Genomic DNA, 15,742 nt, shown 5'->3' on the forward strand with positions numbered 1-15,742 from the left:
ATAATCGCCAGCGAGGAACGCGTCTTCTCCCGCTGCCCTATGCCTGAGGTCTGAGGGGACAGCCGGCCAAACACACAGGAGACGGCGTTCAGTAGAAGCACCTCTGGTGGAGAGCAAAGGTAAGAATCCAGATCTCTCTACATAAGTGTGAAAACCAAGCTTCTGCCTCCCTGTTAAACCCAGTGAGGATGTTCTAATTTTCTCTGGTTGGGCGGGGTCTTACCTTGACAGGAAATGGGCTCATTTATTACACCTATTAGTATTTTTCCAAGAATTCTACAGCTGTTTCATCCAGCACACACCTTCCAGGTACTCGCGATAGAAAATTCCCAAGTGTCGTACAGTTATCATGCGATTCATGTTGCAGTCTCACACACACAGAGACACATGAGACTGGGAGTGTTCAGTACCATCTCTTTTCTAATAACAACTCCACCATTCCACTAAACAGTCGGTGCTGTCGTTTAGTCTTTCCCCCACAACCCATCCCCATCCCCACCCCCACCCCCAGCCCCACCCCTTCCACCATCCTGAAACGTTCAGGCCAATCAATCGATAGCACAATACAAGGACAAAGTGCTCCTGGGCTTCCCTGCCTCCAGCTTATGCCTTCGGCCGCAGGGTCACATGAATTTTTGCCGGTAAACAAGGGGGTAGAGAGAGAGAGAGAGAGAGAGCGGAAAGAGAGAGAGATGAGCAGTTATTTCAAAGATGGATTGCCGAGCACTTGTCTTTTAGACATGGGAGTTTGCTTCGCGTGCTCATAATTCCCTCCTTCATTATGCGGAGGCCGCATATTTCTTCTATCGTCAACTTTGCCATAAATTTTTAATTTCACTCTCTTACAAACAAAAATATAAATCACTAACCAATGGTTCTGGAGTGACGTGGAACGTACTTTACGGCCAAATGCCACACCCAGGGAGTCAAATGACACCTCCCCCCCATCAGGAGTGTTCATGAAGGAGGAGAGTGCTTAATAACCAAGTTTTACTCCTCTATTTCTAGGCAGCCCATGATGGCTCGCCTTAAAAATAAATGAATAAATAAAATCCACACAATTACCGGTAAATACTTCTTACTGGACCATGAAATTAGTATCAGATTCTTTCAAAGTACACATGAATGAAATATACCCCATTAACATTCCGCCACTTCTTGTATGCAAGTCCATGTGTCCTTCATACGCTGCGGTGTAGTTTGAGGAGGATGGCAAAAATGTTAATTGGGCGTATATTGGTAAAGCGGCGTGTCCAAGACATTTAAAAAGATATGCTTCATCTTCAGTACCTTCATCTAAAAGGATGTTACACTGGACAATGGCTGACCGCGCTCTCTCGAACCCTGATGCTAACCTGTCTGTCTGTCCACACATACATGCACACCAACACGCACGCACGCAATGCACACATGTACCTGCACACACGCATGCACGCACACACGCATGCACACACACACAAACACACACACACACACACACACACACACACACACACACATACACATACACACACACACACATCCACACACACACACACACATCCACACACACACACAGCCACACAATCTTGACTTTAATGAAGCAGCACAAATTGACAGGTCAGAGCGTGTGGAGAGTAAACACCTTGCAGTGGACAGGGTGACCGGCTGAGGAAATTATGATGAATGCAGCGCCTGTTCGCCAGCTCACACACAGACCTAATGTAGACCGACGGGCATATTGAATGGTGATCCTATTTTGTGCGTTTTCTCGCCCAATACACGGTGCGCTGTAGCACGTAGCAATGCAGCACTGATCTCTCGGGTAGCACGCTAAACTCCACGCTGTCGGAGACAGGAGCACAGTAAGCCTCACGCTGACGGAGACAGGAGCACAGTAAGCCTCACGCTGACGGAGACAGGAGCTGAACCGGACTCACACATCACATGAGAAACACTGTATCGTCGTCACACTCTACTAGAGAATTCACCCACTCTCCAAAACCACACAGAGTCACAGCAGTGTGGGCATCTCCTCTTATTCGAGGATAGACTGCGTTACTAACAGTAATTATCCAACTTTTCCTGTTGTTGCACAGTCACAGTGCACAGTGCTTCTTCTCAGTTTCTTCTAGAACAATTTACCAGAATTCAATTAATTTCATTTAATTAAGGAAACTGCAACAATAAGAAAGAAACGATAACACACAAAGCTAAAGAGCTGAAACGGTATGTAGTATAGATTAAGGAGTATAAAAAAGTACTCAGTCAGGTATTTTTCAGTTATATTATTACAGATTCAGAAATATTTTAAGAGGACAAACAAACTCAAAAGATATCGCATATTATAGTCCAGAAGCTCTACAATCAGTCCTCAGAATTTCCAAACACAACAACCCTGAATGTTTACCATGTCCTTCTTCGTCACAATTCGTGCGTGATCACATTCAACACTATCAACTACTGTTACCTTGGTAACAGATTCAATCATCACAACTAACACATCGATACTGCCAAGCAACATATGGCTCTGCTATGAGCTAAAAAGAAAACCAGACAAAAACCAATCAGTAATGGAAGGAAAAACAAAAAACAACAAAAAAAAAACCCCACCAAACACCCTCACTTTTCAGATCATTATTCTACGCCAACCATAGAGAAGTCTAGAGAAGTGAAACTGCTGAGGTATTTGGTTTATTCTTTGTTCCAAATCTACTCTTCATTTTCCTTGTGGATGACTCACATGCATTGATGAAAACTGTTTCCGTGACAGCGGCCAGAGCTAAGACATGACTAAGGAAGACCCACCAACAGCTGCAGATGGAGCCTCTTGGTTCTCCGCATGGTCCTGACCAAGCGTCGGCCCATCTTTTTGGCGTACCATATCGAAGCGAGCATGTCGCCCGTTGCCTTGGCGACGGACCCTCGCTGTGTGGCGTCCAGAGTTGGACAGTAGACCCCTTCCTCCCAAATGATGGAACCCTGGAGGAGTGGAGTTTCTTCCTCCAGAGGGTGCAACTTTTCCTCCCCAGAGTTTTTCTAGCACAAGCCCACGATGCAGCACGGAGAGTGAGCACAGGAACTCGTTTCAGGAGCTCTCCCCATCCGGATCCCGCTGCCAGGTTTACACACACACATACACACACACACTCTCTCTCTCTCACACACACACACACACACACTCACACATGCACACCCATGCTGCTGGAGAAGGTATAGAGAGGACTCTAAATCGTCTGCTCCATTCCCTGGGAGTGACACTCCTCGTTTCTCACCCTCTCTGCCTCGTCCCTCGCTTCTCTGTTTTTCTCCCTCCTTTCCCGAGCCTCTGGAACGCACACACACACACTCACACACACACACACACACGCACACAGACACGACAGCGGTGGTTCCAGCAGCAGCAGCAGCAGACTGATGAATGGAGTGTGGAGCAGAGAGAAGCAGAGAGGAGTGGTGTAGAGATGACAAGTCCCAGCAGAAGAGACAAAGAGCAGAACAAGGCTGGCCCGTTCACGTCCAGGTGCCAACCGCGCGATGGGCGAGCCAGCCAGGATCCCACAATACTGTCTAATCACTGTTTTACTGGGCAGCACACAGCTTCATCCAATACTGAGATCCTACACTCACTCACTCTCCCTTCTCTCTCTCTCTTGCTGTTAACTCATCCATGCTCTTCTCATTCCCCACTTCTCACTTCTACAAACCTTAACTTACACTGTCAATCACAAAAACAGTTCTACAAACCTTAACTTACACTGTCCATCATAAAAATAGTTCTACAAACCTTAACTAAACTGTGAATCATAAAAATAGTTCTACAAACCTTGACTACACTGTGAATCATAAAACAGTTCTACAAACCTTAACTGTCAATCATAAAACAGTTCTACAAACCTTAACTAAACTGTGAATCATAAAATAGTTCTACAAACCTTAACTTACACTGTGAATCATACATACAGTTCCACAAACCTTAACTTACAGCGTGAATCATAAGAACAGTTCTACAAATCTTAATTTACACTGTTAATCATAAAACTTTAAGCTGTGTTTGTGAGCTAACTTAGGGCTGTATTTTATGTCCGTATTCCACGTCCATTCCATGATTCTGTGTGTGTGTGTGGTGTGTGTGTGTGTGTGTGTGTGTGTGTGCACATGGGAGAGAGAGAGAGAGAGAGAGAGAGAGAGAGAGAGAGAGAGACAGAGAACCCCACAATGCCTGTGTGATTGGTTTTCCATATCGCCATTTCATACAGACAGCCTTCGTGTCTCTGTCGGCTCTCATATCAACCTTGACTTGAGCATAATGAGAGAAATAAAGGTCAAATTTGCTTTGCGTCACAGGTGGAAAAACTCAAAGTCGCTTAATTGACATTTTTAACGCTTGGATCAGTAATTGACCGCATCGCAAATAATGCCCGCTAAAAGATGCATTGACTGGGTTACCTTATCCATTTTAAAAAGGCCCACGCTATCAGTGTTTGCCTCGCTTTATTAGGAAGATGCAGTCTGCTGGGAAAGAACAGCATTTGGCAAAGAGATAAGAAGATTAATGGCCCTAAGCAGGTGCCGGTCATTAATCTGTTGTCACAGTAAAGACAAACGTTAAGACCTCTCTTAACCTCTCGCCTCATTCATACAACATGTAACTGTGAGAGTTGCCCCCTTCCTGGGGCATCAGACACCAGAGCTCTGCCACCCTGAGAAGGCAGGTGCGTCTCCTCTCTCTGACAGAGGACAAAGGAGAGGGCGCCGGCCTGCCAAGGGCTCCCGGCTAATGGAGCAATGCATTAGTTTAATGACGGGGAGGCGATGGCAGGGAGGGCCAGGCGTTGGCCGTACTGTAGAAGGCAGAGTCGTGGAGCGGTCTCCTCGTCGCCATGGAGCGGCTCTTTGTCCTCTGATGGCTGAGCTTAAGGACGGGGGGGGGGGGATGAGAGGAGAGGCTTCGGTCAGGATCAGTGCAAAGCTCCGTCACCACGGTTACGGGATTTATGACCGGGACTATGCAAATGAGGCCCGGGGATGGGACGAGAGTTCTCCGAGGTCATCGCGGGGGTCTTCAGTCACAGTGTGTGGAAGTTAACTGTGAAATTTTGTGAGGCTTCACGACTGATTAAAGGTATCCCCATTAGTAATTAGTGATGCAATTTTTCAACGGAGATTCAACTGAGATCTTTTTCTTTTTTTTTTTTTTAATTGCAATCACTCATTACCATAGTAGCTCTTGATGTGCTTCATACTGCACTGAGAGCAACACTGAGTGCAGATAAAAATCTCCATTAGTAATTAGCAGGAAAACAAACAGCTGCCAAAACTTCATTCAAATTCTATATTCCACCAATTTCAACTGTAACATCATACACCGCATAGTGGTTTCAGGTCCAGGATAAACTAAAAAAAAAAGAAGTCAAGAGTGTGGGAGTGCTGGTTCATTGGGATTCAGGGCAGCATGCGGCGTGAATGCCTTCCCCTGCTTGGCTTGGACGGCGCTAATGCACTGCCTACCCTGCGGCTCTGGCCACATCAGCTCCAGCCTTACCACTCTATACTGCTGATGACAGCCGGTGAAGAGGGAGAGACCAATCGTTGTTCAGAGAAATGACATATAGCACAAAGGAGGATGCCAAGAGAGCGGCACCAGAAATGTGGTCAATATCGCACGAAAGAAGAATACGGCTTTCATACGAATATCATTTAATAAAAGCTATGGGAGGAGATGAAATGTTTACAGTAATACCATCTTTTTGCAATACGTAACGTCGCCTTCAGTCCAATACAAGGATAGTGTTCAGTCATTTGTGCCCTGCAGGGTATGAAACCATGTCCGTTTCTCTACTTCCCGGGGTTGATTTTCCACATCCCTGATTGGTTCATTCTCCACGAGAGGGTTTTGCTCTTACCTGACCTTTCACCTGAGCCCAGTCAAAGCCATTTCAGTCAGAATGTGCTTGCTGCTTAATTGCTGGTTTTTCCTGAATTTCCTTTGTGGATAGGCGAGGAAAACAGTCTTTTTTTAAAAAAAAAAAAAAAAAAAAAAAAAAAGCTTTTCAGAATAATTTACACCCCCCCTCCCCTTTTTTCCCCCAACAAGAGTGCCTTGAACACGGACAGTAAGCTCTGCTGAGAATTCAGTCACACACACACACACACACACAGGCGCACACGCGCTCACACAGACTCGTTCATTAATTAACCAACCCGATCGTAATTAATATCCTGTTAATGCAGGGAATCCGCATAGACACGGTCTAAGTAAAGGAAAGCAATTTTCCTAATGCACTGGTACTACTGCCATGTTCATTCCATCCCACCAAGACCTGTAGTTGGTCCCTATCTTTAAAAAAAAACTCACTACACGCGCACACGCACACACACACACACGCACACACACGCACACACACACACGCACACACACACACGCACACACACACGCACACACACACGCACACACACACGCACACACACGCACACACACTTGACGCTTTGTAGACTTAAAGCTGGCAGATCCCAGACGCCATAACAACTTAAAACAGCTATTGGGATTTTTAAAAGACTAAAAATCAATTTGATACACAAATCTCTGTGTCATTCACATGTGGGTAGACCAACAGAGATAGTCTTCCCACCATCTCTGTTGATATCAACTAACGCTTGTCTGATATCAAATGTGTGTTGATATCAGACAAGCAGTAAGCATCAGGAACCATGTACCCCAACACAACAAGCTGCAGATTATCAGTGTGTCTAGAATTTAAAATCCATCCCTTTCTCAGTAGACTGCATCACTTAATCTGCTCATTAGAAACCGCTGACTTTCTGGTTTGACGGCAGAGGCTGTAAACAGAACTCATACAGGGCAGTTTTGGGGAGAGGAACTTCTTACAGGGCGAGAGAGTAATCTGAGGCAATGTGTCTGAGACAGACCATCATACTCAATGTCAGGGAACTGAATGGGAGCTAAAGTAAGTGCTTTGGTAGATGATGCAAAAACCTTAACGATTCAGCACCACAGTGATGTCAACATGTAACATCCAGGTTGGCAGCACAAAAGATGTCGGCGTTTTTGGGTGACTGAACTCAGACGGTAAATCAGATGGGGTAAGTCAGACAAGTAAACAACTAAATAGACTGCAACAGTTCTTCGACTACTTATAAACATCTCTTCATGTATGGTGTCTAAACATCTCAGAAGTTTTATGGACAAATTCTCCCTCCTTTCTCCCTCACGTCTGACTTCATCAGATTCAGGTCACCTTCATTCAGATATTTTCATTTCTAAACGTTAAGGCACACACATCTGAACAATATACTACAGCCGACATCCAAACACAAACACAAAAGAAGCAGATTATCATTTTTGCGCTACACATTCCACACAAGGTCACATGACATCATACAGCGATAACACTGAGGGAAATACTAACACAAACACAAACTGCGCTCAGCCAAGAAGTAATGTTTAGCCATTACTGTGCAGAGCGACCAGAGGAGACAAACAGCCACCGCTTCACGGCAAACGAGCATGCGCCGTGGCACTAGTGCCATCTAGTGCTTGCAAAGCGTACTGTTGGTGAGAGGGGGAAAAAAAAAAGAAAAAAGAATAAGAATATAAAAAAAAAAGAAAAAAAAAGAAAAGAAAAGAGGAAATGAGGACACAGCTTTTTTTTTTTTTTTTCCCAAAATGATCTGCTTGCATTTTCATCTCTGCTCTCTGGCAGCCAGATGATCATCATTTTGCACTGGTCAAAAAGGACCCACGGAGCTGTGAGAAATACCGCGCGTGGTGCACAAATGTGAAAGACCAACAACACATAATTAAACAAACAAACAAACAAATAACCAAATAAAGGATGGGGACGAGAGCGTCACAAGCGTAGAGGACGGGCATTCTGGGGCGGGCGGCGTTACCTGCAGGAGCGCGTCGCTCTGGGAATACAGCGTGGAGAAGGCAGGGACAGGGACGTCCTCCCCCGCCAGCGTGGCCGCTCCGTCGAAGATGCATTCCAGAGACTCTACCTACGGAAGGGCACGCAACTGAGGTCGTCACTTCTGGAGCGCAAAAGACCTCGTTCACACACACACACACACACACCCGCATCAACATACACGCACATCATGTACTGGATGCCACAGGGGCCAGCACGAGACTACAGCTGTACACAAGAACAGACAGTGAGATGTTTCTTCATATCGTATGAAGATGGGTGGTTTTGACAGCTGAAGCAGTGTGTTCTCTGGCTTCAGAAGATACCAAGCAAAGCACTGAAACACGGGATGGAAGGAAACACCGGATGACTTCCCTTCACAAAGTCATGATTCAAACAGCTCTCTACAGCAACCCTCCACAGTAAGTTAAACAAACACACAAAAACAAAAAAAAAAACCTGAATTCACCAAGATAAGGTGAACATCATTAACTTTTCTCAGTGTGAGCGGTCTGTGCGTCATGTCTCTGTCACTAAAGGTCCCTGTGACGTGTAGCTGCGTGTGTGTGTGAAGCCCGATACCGAGCTGGGCTCAGCCGTCACACGTCCGGACACGTCACGGGTCAGCTCGGCACAAGAGCATGTGGAGACACAAGATGGCCCATCCGTCTGTCCCAGCCAACGAAGCCAAAAGCACACGGTGCAGCCATGCACAAACACAGCCAGGGGTAACATTCAAAAACAGACCCAAAGATGCCTTTTTCTCTTCAAAAAACAACAACAACAACAACAACAAACAACAAAAAACAAAAAAAAAAGAGAGAGATTAACTTCGTGTGGACATGATGACATCTTTTTTGATTCAAATTCTCTTGACAAACCTTCCTACAAGTCTTTAAAGCGGATATAGTGAAGGCAGAACATGAATAAATTGTGCCATGTTGTCAGGGTCCAGTCCAGACATCGTGACTATAGGCAGAATGTACTGGAAAAATAAAGTAATTAAGGGTGTGTGTGTGTGTGTGTGTGTGTGTGTGTGTGTTGGGAGGAGGCATGCATTGCATTACACTTAAAGCAAGCTGCTGCTGAATTAGATTCACTCTCTGAATGTTCAACTAGCCTCACTGACACACAATCTGAAAGCACTTCACCGTGAGTTTGGTGTGAAGACAAATGGGACATATTTTTAATGTTACTTTAATATGTACGTGTGTCTTGTTAGCTATATATGTAGCAATAGAGAACAGCAGGTTTGGTACATTTTGCAACCTAAACCTGAGTGATTTCATGGAGAAACCCGTAGTTCACTAGTATTACATTTACACAGAAGAGCCACTAGGTGGAGCCATAACATCTACTGTCACCACAGAACATGCAAACAGTAATTTACATCTTGTCTGCATTAGTGGATAGTAAAAATAGTGGATAGTGGATTGTAATTATTCAATCAGATACAGCAAGTTATGCAAAATTCAAACAATCTGAGGTGTGTCCCTGACCCGCCAGTGAATCAGATTCATGTATGTTCAGCAGAGAAAGGCCTGCACTACATTATAAATGTTGAGTGATCCAAGTCATAATTAAATTTAAATGCACTCTTCCAGCACGCAGAGCAGCTGCATTGACATGAGTACAGGTTTAGGAACATCACAAATGAACTGGGATGTTTCTGAGGGAGACATCAGAGGCTGGAGTAGTACGGGGAAAAGAAAAAAAAAAAGGAGACAGACAGAGACAACGAGAGAGAGAAAGAGAGAGAGAGAGAGACAGAGAGAGAGAGAGAGAGAGAGACAGAGAGATAGAGAGAGAGAGAGAGAGACAGAGAGAGAGAGAGAGAGAGAGAGAGAGAGAGAGAGAGAGAGACAGAGAGATAGAGAGAGACAGAGAGAGAGAGAGAGATAGAGAGAGAGAGAGGGAAAAAGAAGGAAACCCATAGCAGTACCATCAGCCTTGAGCACACGGGCTGATTTAAGAGTAACACAGGCATACAGTGATGACAGGGCTGCCGCAGTGTTTTTGTATATGTATGTGTGTGCGTGTGTGTGTGTGTGTGTGTGCGCGTGGTGCGTGTGTGTGTGTGAGCGTGAGTGCACGTGGCGACAGAGCGAAACCGTGGCTCCTTGTTGCTGATGCTGATGTGAAGTGACAGGTTAGACTCGTCAGGCCCCTGCTCTGTCGCCAGGCAGGGAGCAGCTCTGATCTCAGCCGCTGTGGATGGGCCTTAACATGGCTACAGCGCTTAGTACAGCCATGTTCCTCACAGCTCTGACACACACACACACACACACACCTCTACGCGGCCGCCATACACACCTAATGTCTCTGATCTCTTCACATTAACACCACTGATTAGACAGTCTGCTTTTCACATTTCTGATTTACACAAAACAATACCAATGCTCAACTCACATGGAAAATAAATAAATAAATGACATTATGATGACTGACTTTCCAAAATCCAGTGAGCGAGAAAAACAACAACAACAAAAAAAAAACACCAAATGTTTGAGTGTGTTTCAGCTGTGTAAAAATCACTGAGTACAGAGAGACTGGATCAAAAAACCCGAGAGCAACACACTCAGCTTTCCTCTGCAGACGTCTCTCTTTCGCAGGCTTCGGTAAATCTCAGTAAACATTCAGTGTGCCGCCTTCACAGCGTGTCTGAGGGTTTCATGAGAACAACACTGATCACGTTCAGATCCGGCCAAGGTAAGACTGAAGCTCCAAAGGCCTGGGCACTTTACTGGCATCTCTGATCTCAGGTCAGACAGACACCGCCTCACAATTCTCCTTAGTCTAAGATTTCGAAGGCTTTCATCTTCATCAAGTTTTCTGATCGATACCGGGTCTGTGCTACCTGGACAACGAGTTAGCTGCCATTCCAACAGCTCTGGACTGTGACGCTGCACAGTAAACGCATTAAACACAGACCCGTTTCCTGTTTTCAGGTACGCTAGCTCGTTAGCTTCAGAGAGATGCCATACTGTCTTATTTAACGGTGGGGTTGGGGAGGGAATGAACTCAATTTGTGTTTAGGCCGTTAAAAGTTTATATGGAGAAAAACTTTAGTGAGACAAGGTAAATGAAAACATTTTGCGTGTGTGTGTGTTTGTGTGTGTGTAGGTGTGTGTGTGTGTGTCTGTGTGGATATTAGGCTGAGAGTAGAAGCTCATGGGACTTTTTAAATGGACCATCCCTCTTCTCTCCTCTCTGTGCCTGTATCAGTGGATTGAGGTTAGTGAGGCAGACAGCAGCCCACACAGACAGCCATCAGTGTGTCATCATCTAAAGGCCTTTTTCTGCTCCACACCACCATCCTCCCTGACACGCTCATCTGTTAACACGCTAATATACAAACCACACCTCAGAACAGCCACAGGATACACATACACACACGCACACACACACACACTCTCTTCCCTTCAGCTGCTGCAGCTGCATTGTGTGCAAACTCCATCTGCTAATGCTATGCTTTCTGTTAGCTCTCAGCGTTGGTGCATGAGCTCAGAGCCTTTAAGTAGTCTGTGTTTAAGTTCATTTCCTCGACTGTGCAGGGTTTTGATGCAGCCTGAGCTTCAGTTCAGCTAAGTTCACATTCGTGATCATTTATTTATTTGTTTATTTTTTAACAGAATGGGTTTTTTTTTTTGTTGTTGTTGCTCTGAAGGGAATCCTGTCACACCGCACATGAATGTATTTTTAGCGTTTGCTTGTGTTTTTTTTTTCGTTTGATGGTGCACATGAAAGACAGCATGCAGGGTGAGGGACGGGACGTGGAGAGAGAGAGAGAGAGAGAGAGAGAGAGAGAGAGAGAGAGAGAGAGAGGGAACGACAGACGGAGGAGAAGGAGGTGCCTTCGTCTTACCTTCATGGGGGAGATGTGTGAATGAGAGACAAAGCCGTGTACATTCTCGATCTGAGAGATGTTCTTCTCTGACACCTGCACCAGCTCTGGCGCTGGGGTCTCGGGCAGGCGAGGAGAACTTTGTTCCTGAGGCGACGTCGGGTCCTCATCTTGATATCTGTATTTCTGCACGAGACAGGCAAAAGAACGCCGCGTTAGGAGCCGGTCGACACACGAAACAAAGCTCTGAATTTTAAATTTAAACCTTTGGACATGGTTGATGGGTGATCTATAATGCATGGCACAGACTTGGCTTTAAGCATTGGTTTAAAACCTTGACTTTGCGTGAGAACAGTCAACATGTCAGTCTTCTGTATAAAGACCGGTGCTTCAGCTGTCAGAGTGGAGTGTGACTCAGCTGCAAACTGCTATAGACAGTCTGAATGAAAATCACATCAAAAAAAAGATTCAAAACACAGACACAAATCCAGACATATTTGTGTCCAGAAAGCAGAAGTCAAAACGGAAAAGACGAAACTGAATAGAAAAAGTCAAAACACGGGACGTTGGCCTGACATATAAAACCATCTTTCAGAACATGTAATCGCAAAGGACCCCATCTCTTTGCCTTCGCCGCACGCTGTCATCTCAGCCAGGTCACCCTACAGCCAATAAATAAACAGAGCAGCGGCTCTGACAGTCCCAGGTTGCTGGGGACACAGGGGCTGCTGAGGCAGTAAAGTGGTTTTGTTCAGCTCGGTGTGGAGTGCCCTCAGATCAAAGACAATACTTTCCACCTCGCTGCGAATACAGGTCCAATGTATTTGCTATGCTGACGGGAAGCCCAGGTGTATAGTCAGCGTGACGCTAAATGCTGTAGGAATATAGCATTCCCTGTGCACAGGTGACAGAGAGAGAGAGAGAGCAATAAAGCCTGGAGTATGTATGCAGTGGAAAAAACAAAACAAAACGAAACAAAAGAAAAAAAAAAAAACTCACACACACGCACACACACACACACACACACACACACATTTTTACCTCTCCTCTTTTTGACCCCGATTATTTTCACAAATCCTCAACCTATGAGAATTATCCCTCACAAAAAACTACATTCCTCTAAGACCTCACGTTCAGGCAAACAAGACTTTTGCTTCCAGAACTAACTTCAAGTTCCCTGACCAAGGCCTACTTTAACAGTTTTGTGTCAGGAACTGGAGTGACAAGAACTCAGGACAGCTGTGCGCAGGGATGCCAGTGTCCCGGAGGATGGAATGGCTGGAACAGCAGTGGAGAGTGAGAAATTCCCAGATGGATCATTCTGGTACACGATTTAGAAAGGAACCTTTTTTTTCCCCCAGTCTGACAAGATAGCTTACTCACATTTTTCTTTCTCCTGCAGAGTTCTCACAGTGGCACCAATCTGCCACAAACACACACACACACACACACACACGCGCGCGCGCACACGCACGCACGCACGCACGCACGCACATACACACGCACGCATGTGCACATGCACACAATTTGAAGTGTAACACACAGTGGGCACTGTCAGGTTATCATCAGAGAGGGAGTTATTTGGTAGTTCTCACTCTCTGGAGATGTTGCCTTAATCCAGGTACCAAACAGATACCACAACCTCCGAACAGGCTAGATAACAAAGCATTTGTGTAAAGTGAAGGCTAACATGTGTTAAGGAAACGGGACAAGCATTTTGTGGCCAAAACAGCTGAAGCAGTGGACTCTAACGACGTGAAATTACTGCTCTCTAGAGACATTACTGACACCACGATCATTTTGCAATGGTCATTTCAATTACTAGGGTCTGGTCTTTAACCTTCTGAAGGCAGAGGGCAGAAGGGAGTGGAACATTAATCCTAGCACTGGGCCAAAGTGGTTTTTCAGTCGTGAGGTTCTCTGAACCCTTCTGGCTCACACACACACAGAAGATTATTTCCCTGGCCGGGCTGAAAACGGGGACAGAGTCTATGATTCCAGCCCAGGTCCCGCTGAGGTCTGACTGGAGTTGGTCCACTTTGGCTGGCCTTTGACACGTCTGTGAAGTCTAACGACTGTGAGTGGACATGAGGACGCTCCCACAGTATAACACCACAGCTCAGTTCATCTCACACCCTCAGCGTCATACTAAAAACCTTCAACTCAGCCATCGACGTCTCTGTTAGACAAATGTCAGCGATTAAAAAGGGTAAAAACAAATCAAAAAAAAAAAAAAAAAAAAAAGACATAGTGGTATAGGACTCTTAGCTAACAAAGAAACAAACAAGGTTTATTTTGTGACACTTGCACTAGTAGGTGATGAAGCACAATGAATGACTCAGTGACTGACCAGTCCCACAAACTACTGGATGACTGAATATCGAGGCCAGAATGCCAAGCCAGGGAGTGAGGGGCTGATTCAGTAAGTGCATGTGCTGACACTGGGCTCCACTGACTGGTCCTGGTCAGGACATTGGTTTTGCCTCAGAAGTTCTTCTGATGGACCATAGATGCATCTCAGTGTGGTACGGCATGGTGAAAGCTCAGAGAGAGAGAGAGAGAGAGAGAGAAAGAGAGAGAGAGAGAGAGAGAGAGAGAGAGAGAGAGAGAGAGAGGCAGAGAGAGTGAAAGAGAAAGAGAAAAAGAAATAAAGCGAGAGAGAAAAAGGGAGAGAGAGACACACCGGGAAGGCTGGAGATGCCATTACACTGCTGAGTGCTCTGGTGCCCCACTCCAGGCAGGCAGCCGGTCCTTCTGTGAGACCAGCTTGCCGGGATAATGAACTGAAACTCCAGGTCAGCTCTCACCTCAACAAACTACCCCAAACACAAACTCTCCACCCTGCTGAGCTGACATCATTTTTGACATTTGGACTCGGGTGTAGCGTAGAACATTGCAGCTAACAACTACAAAGGACTCTTGCATTATTGAAGACCGCTAAAATAATCAAGATGAGGAAATCCTTACCAAAGATGATGACGATGAGCGATGCTAAAACATTAGCTGCACACTGTGAGTTCATTACTGTACAGACTCTCTGAAGTCCTTCTGTCTTTGTCCTGTCTACTGTAGTTCTGTTGGGAGTGTGGGCCTTGTAAGCTAAGCTGCTCTGATGTTGTCAGCTCTTGTCTGCTTCGCTGGCAGGAAATGCACTCAGGTCCTGAGCTCCGAGCTCACGACCGCTTCCCATAAATGATTCACCTTGAGCTGCTTCCGAAGAGCTCTCCCAACCTGGCAGTGCGCGCCCTGATCCGAGCCAAAACATCCGACTCCGTGCCCAGCTCGGGACTTCCAAACTATTCCCTCAAAGTCAAGAAAGATATTTTGGAGACTCAAGGTCACTGCTTCATTCCTGGGGAAGTCCACTTTAAGTGAACTGTCTCACCGTTGTCATGTTTGGCATATCTAATACCACACAGGCAACGTTGGCTCCACAGACTATCATCCATTCAGGGCATTATGCATTTAAAACACTCAAAACAGGTTTACAGGTAATGATGAACTGTCCCTGGCGTTACACCGCTTCAGCATTTCTCTTTATTTAAAAAAAAAAAAAAAAATTACCATTTGCCTCCAAGGGAAAAACAACAACAAAAAAATGACAACATCCTCAGGTACACTGAACTCTATTCAGTTTTGGAACCGACTGCTGATGACTCTGATGACTGCTGATGACTCTGATGACTGCTGATGACTCTTACTGAAAATAAAATCTTTTTTCCAAGATTTGCTCTACACAGAGGACTGTATGTTTTGGACATATTTGATGATGCAATAAAAGGAGCCCAGAGGAATACTCCAACTGCTGTGGACTTCTATAGCAATAGTAGACTAAATTCAGTGAACAGCAGGAAGACATGTGAGATCATTAACTCCATTCTGTATCTTTTACCAGTAAAACCCTGCAGCTGACGTCCTGACAACCGGAAAGGCTGAACACAGAATTTGAACTGTTTCTGGTTCTTATGCATATAGGCTACAACAGTCT

The 15,742-nt window shown here is 45.5% G+C and overlaps 1 protein-coding gene across 8 annotated transcripts in view; it reads right to left on the reverse strand.

Annotated features, from left to right (window-relative positions):
- dlg1a (discs large MAGUK scaffold protein 1a) overlaps positions 1-15,742 on the reverse strand; it is a 102,004-nt gene that overhangs the window by 51,165 nt on the left and 35,097 nt on the right. For all 8 annotated transcript variants that reach the window (XM_030792041.1, XM_030792040.1, XM_030792039.1 and 5 more), the window contains exon 4: positions 11,776-11,940. In XM_030792041.1, the coding sequence (XP_030647901.1) occupies positions 11,776-11,940 (165 nt within the window). The remainder of the gene's footprint in view (positions 1-11,775; positions 11,941-15,742) is intronic.

Source organism: Chanos chanos, chromosome 14, assembly GCF_902362185.1.
Source record: "Chanos chanos chromosome 14, fChaCha1.1, whole genome shotgun sequence".
Classification (NCBI taxonomy): Eukaryota; Metazoa; Chordata; class Actinopteri; order Gonorynchiformes; family Chanidae; genus Chanos; species Chanos chanos.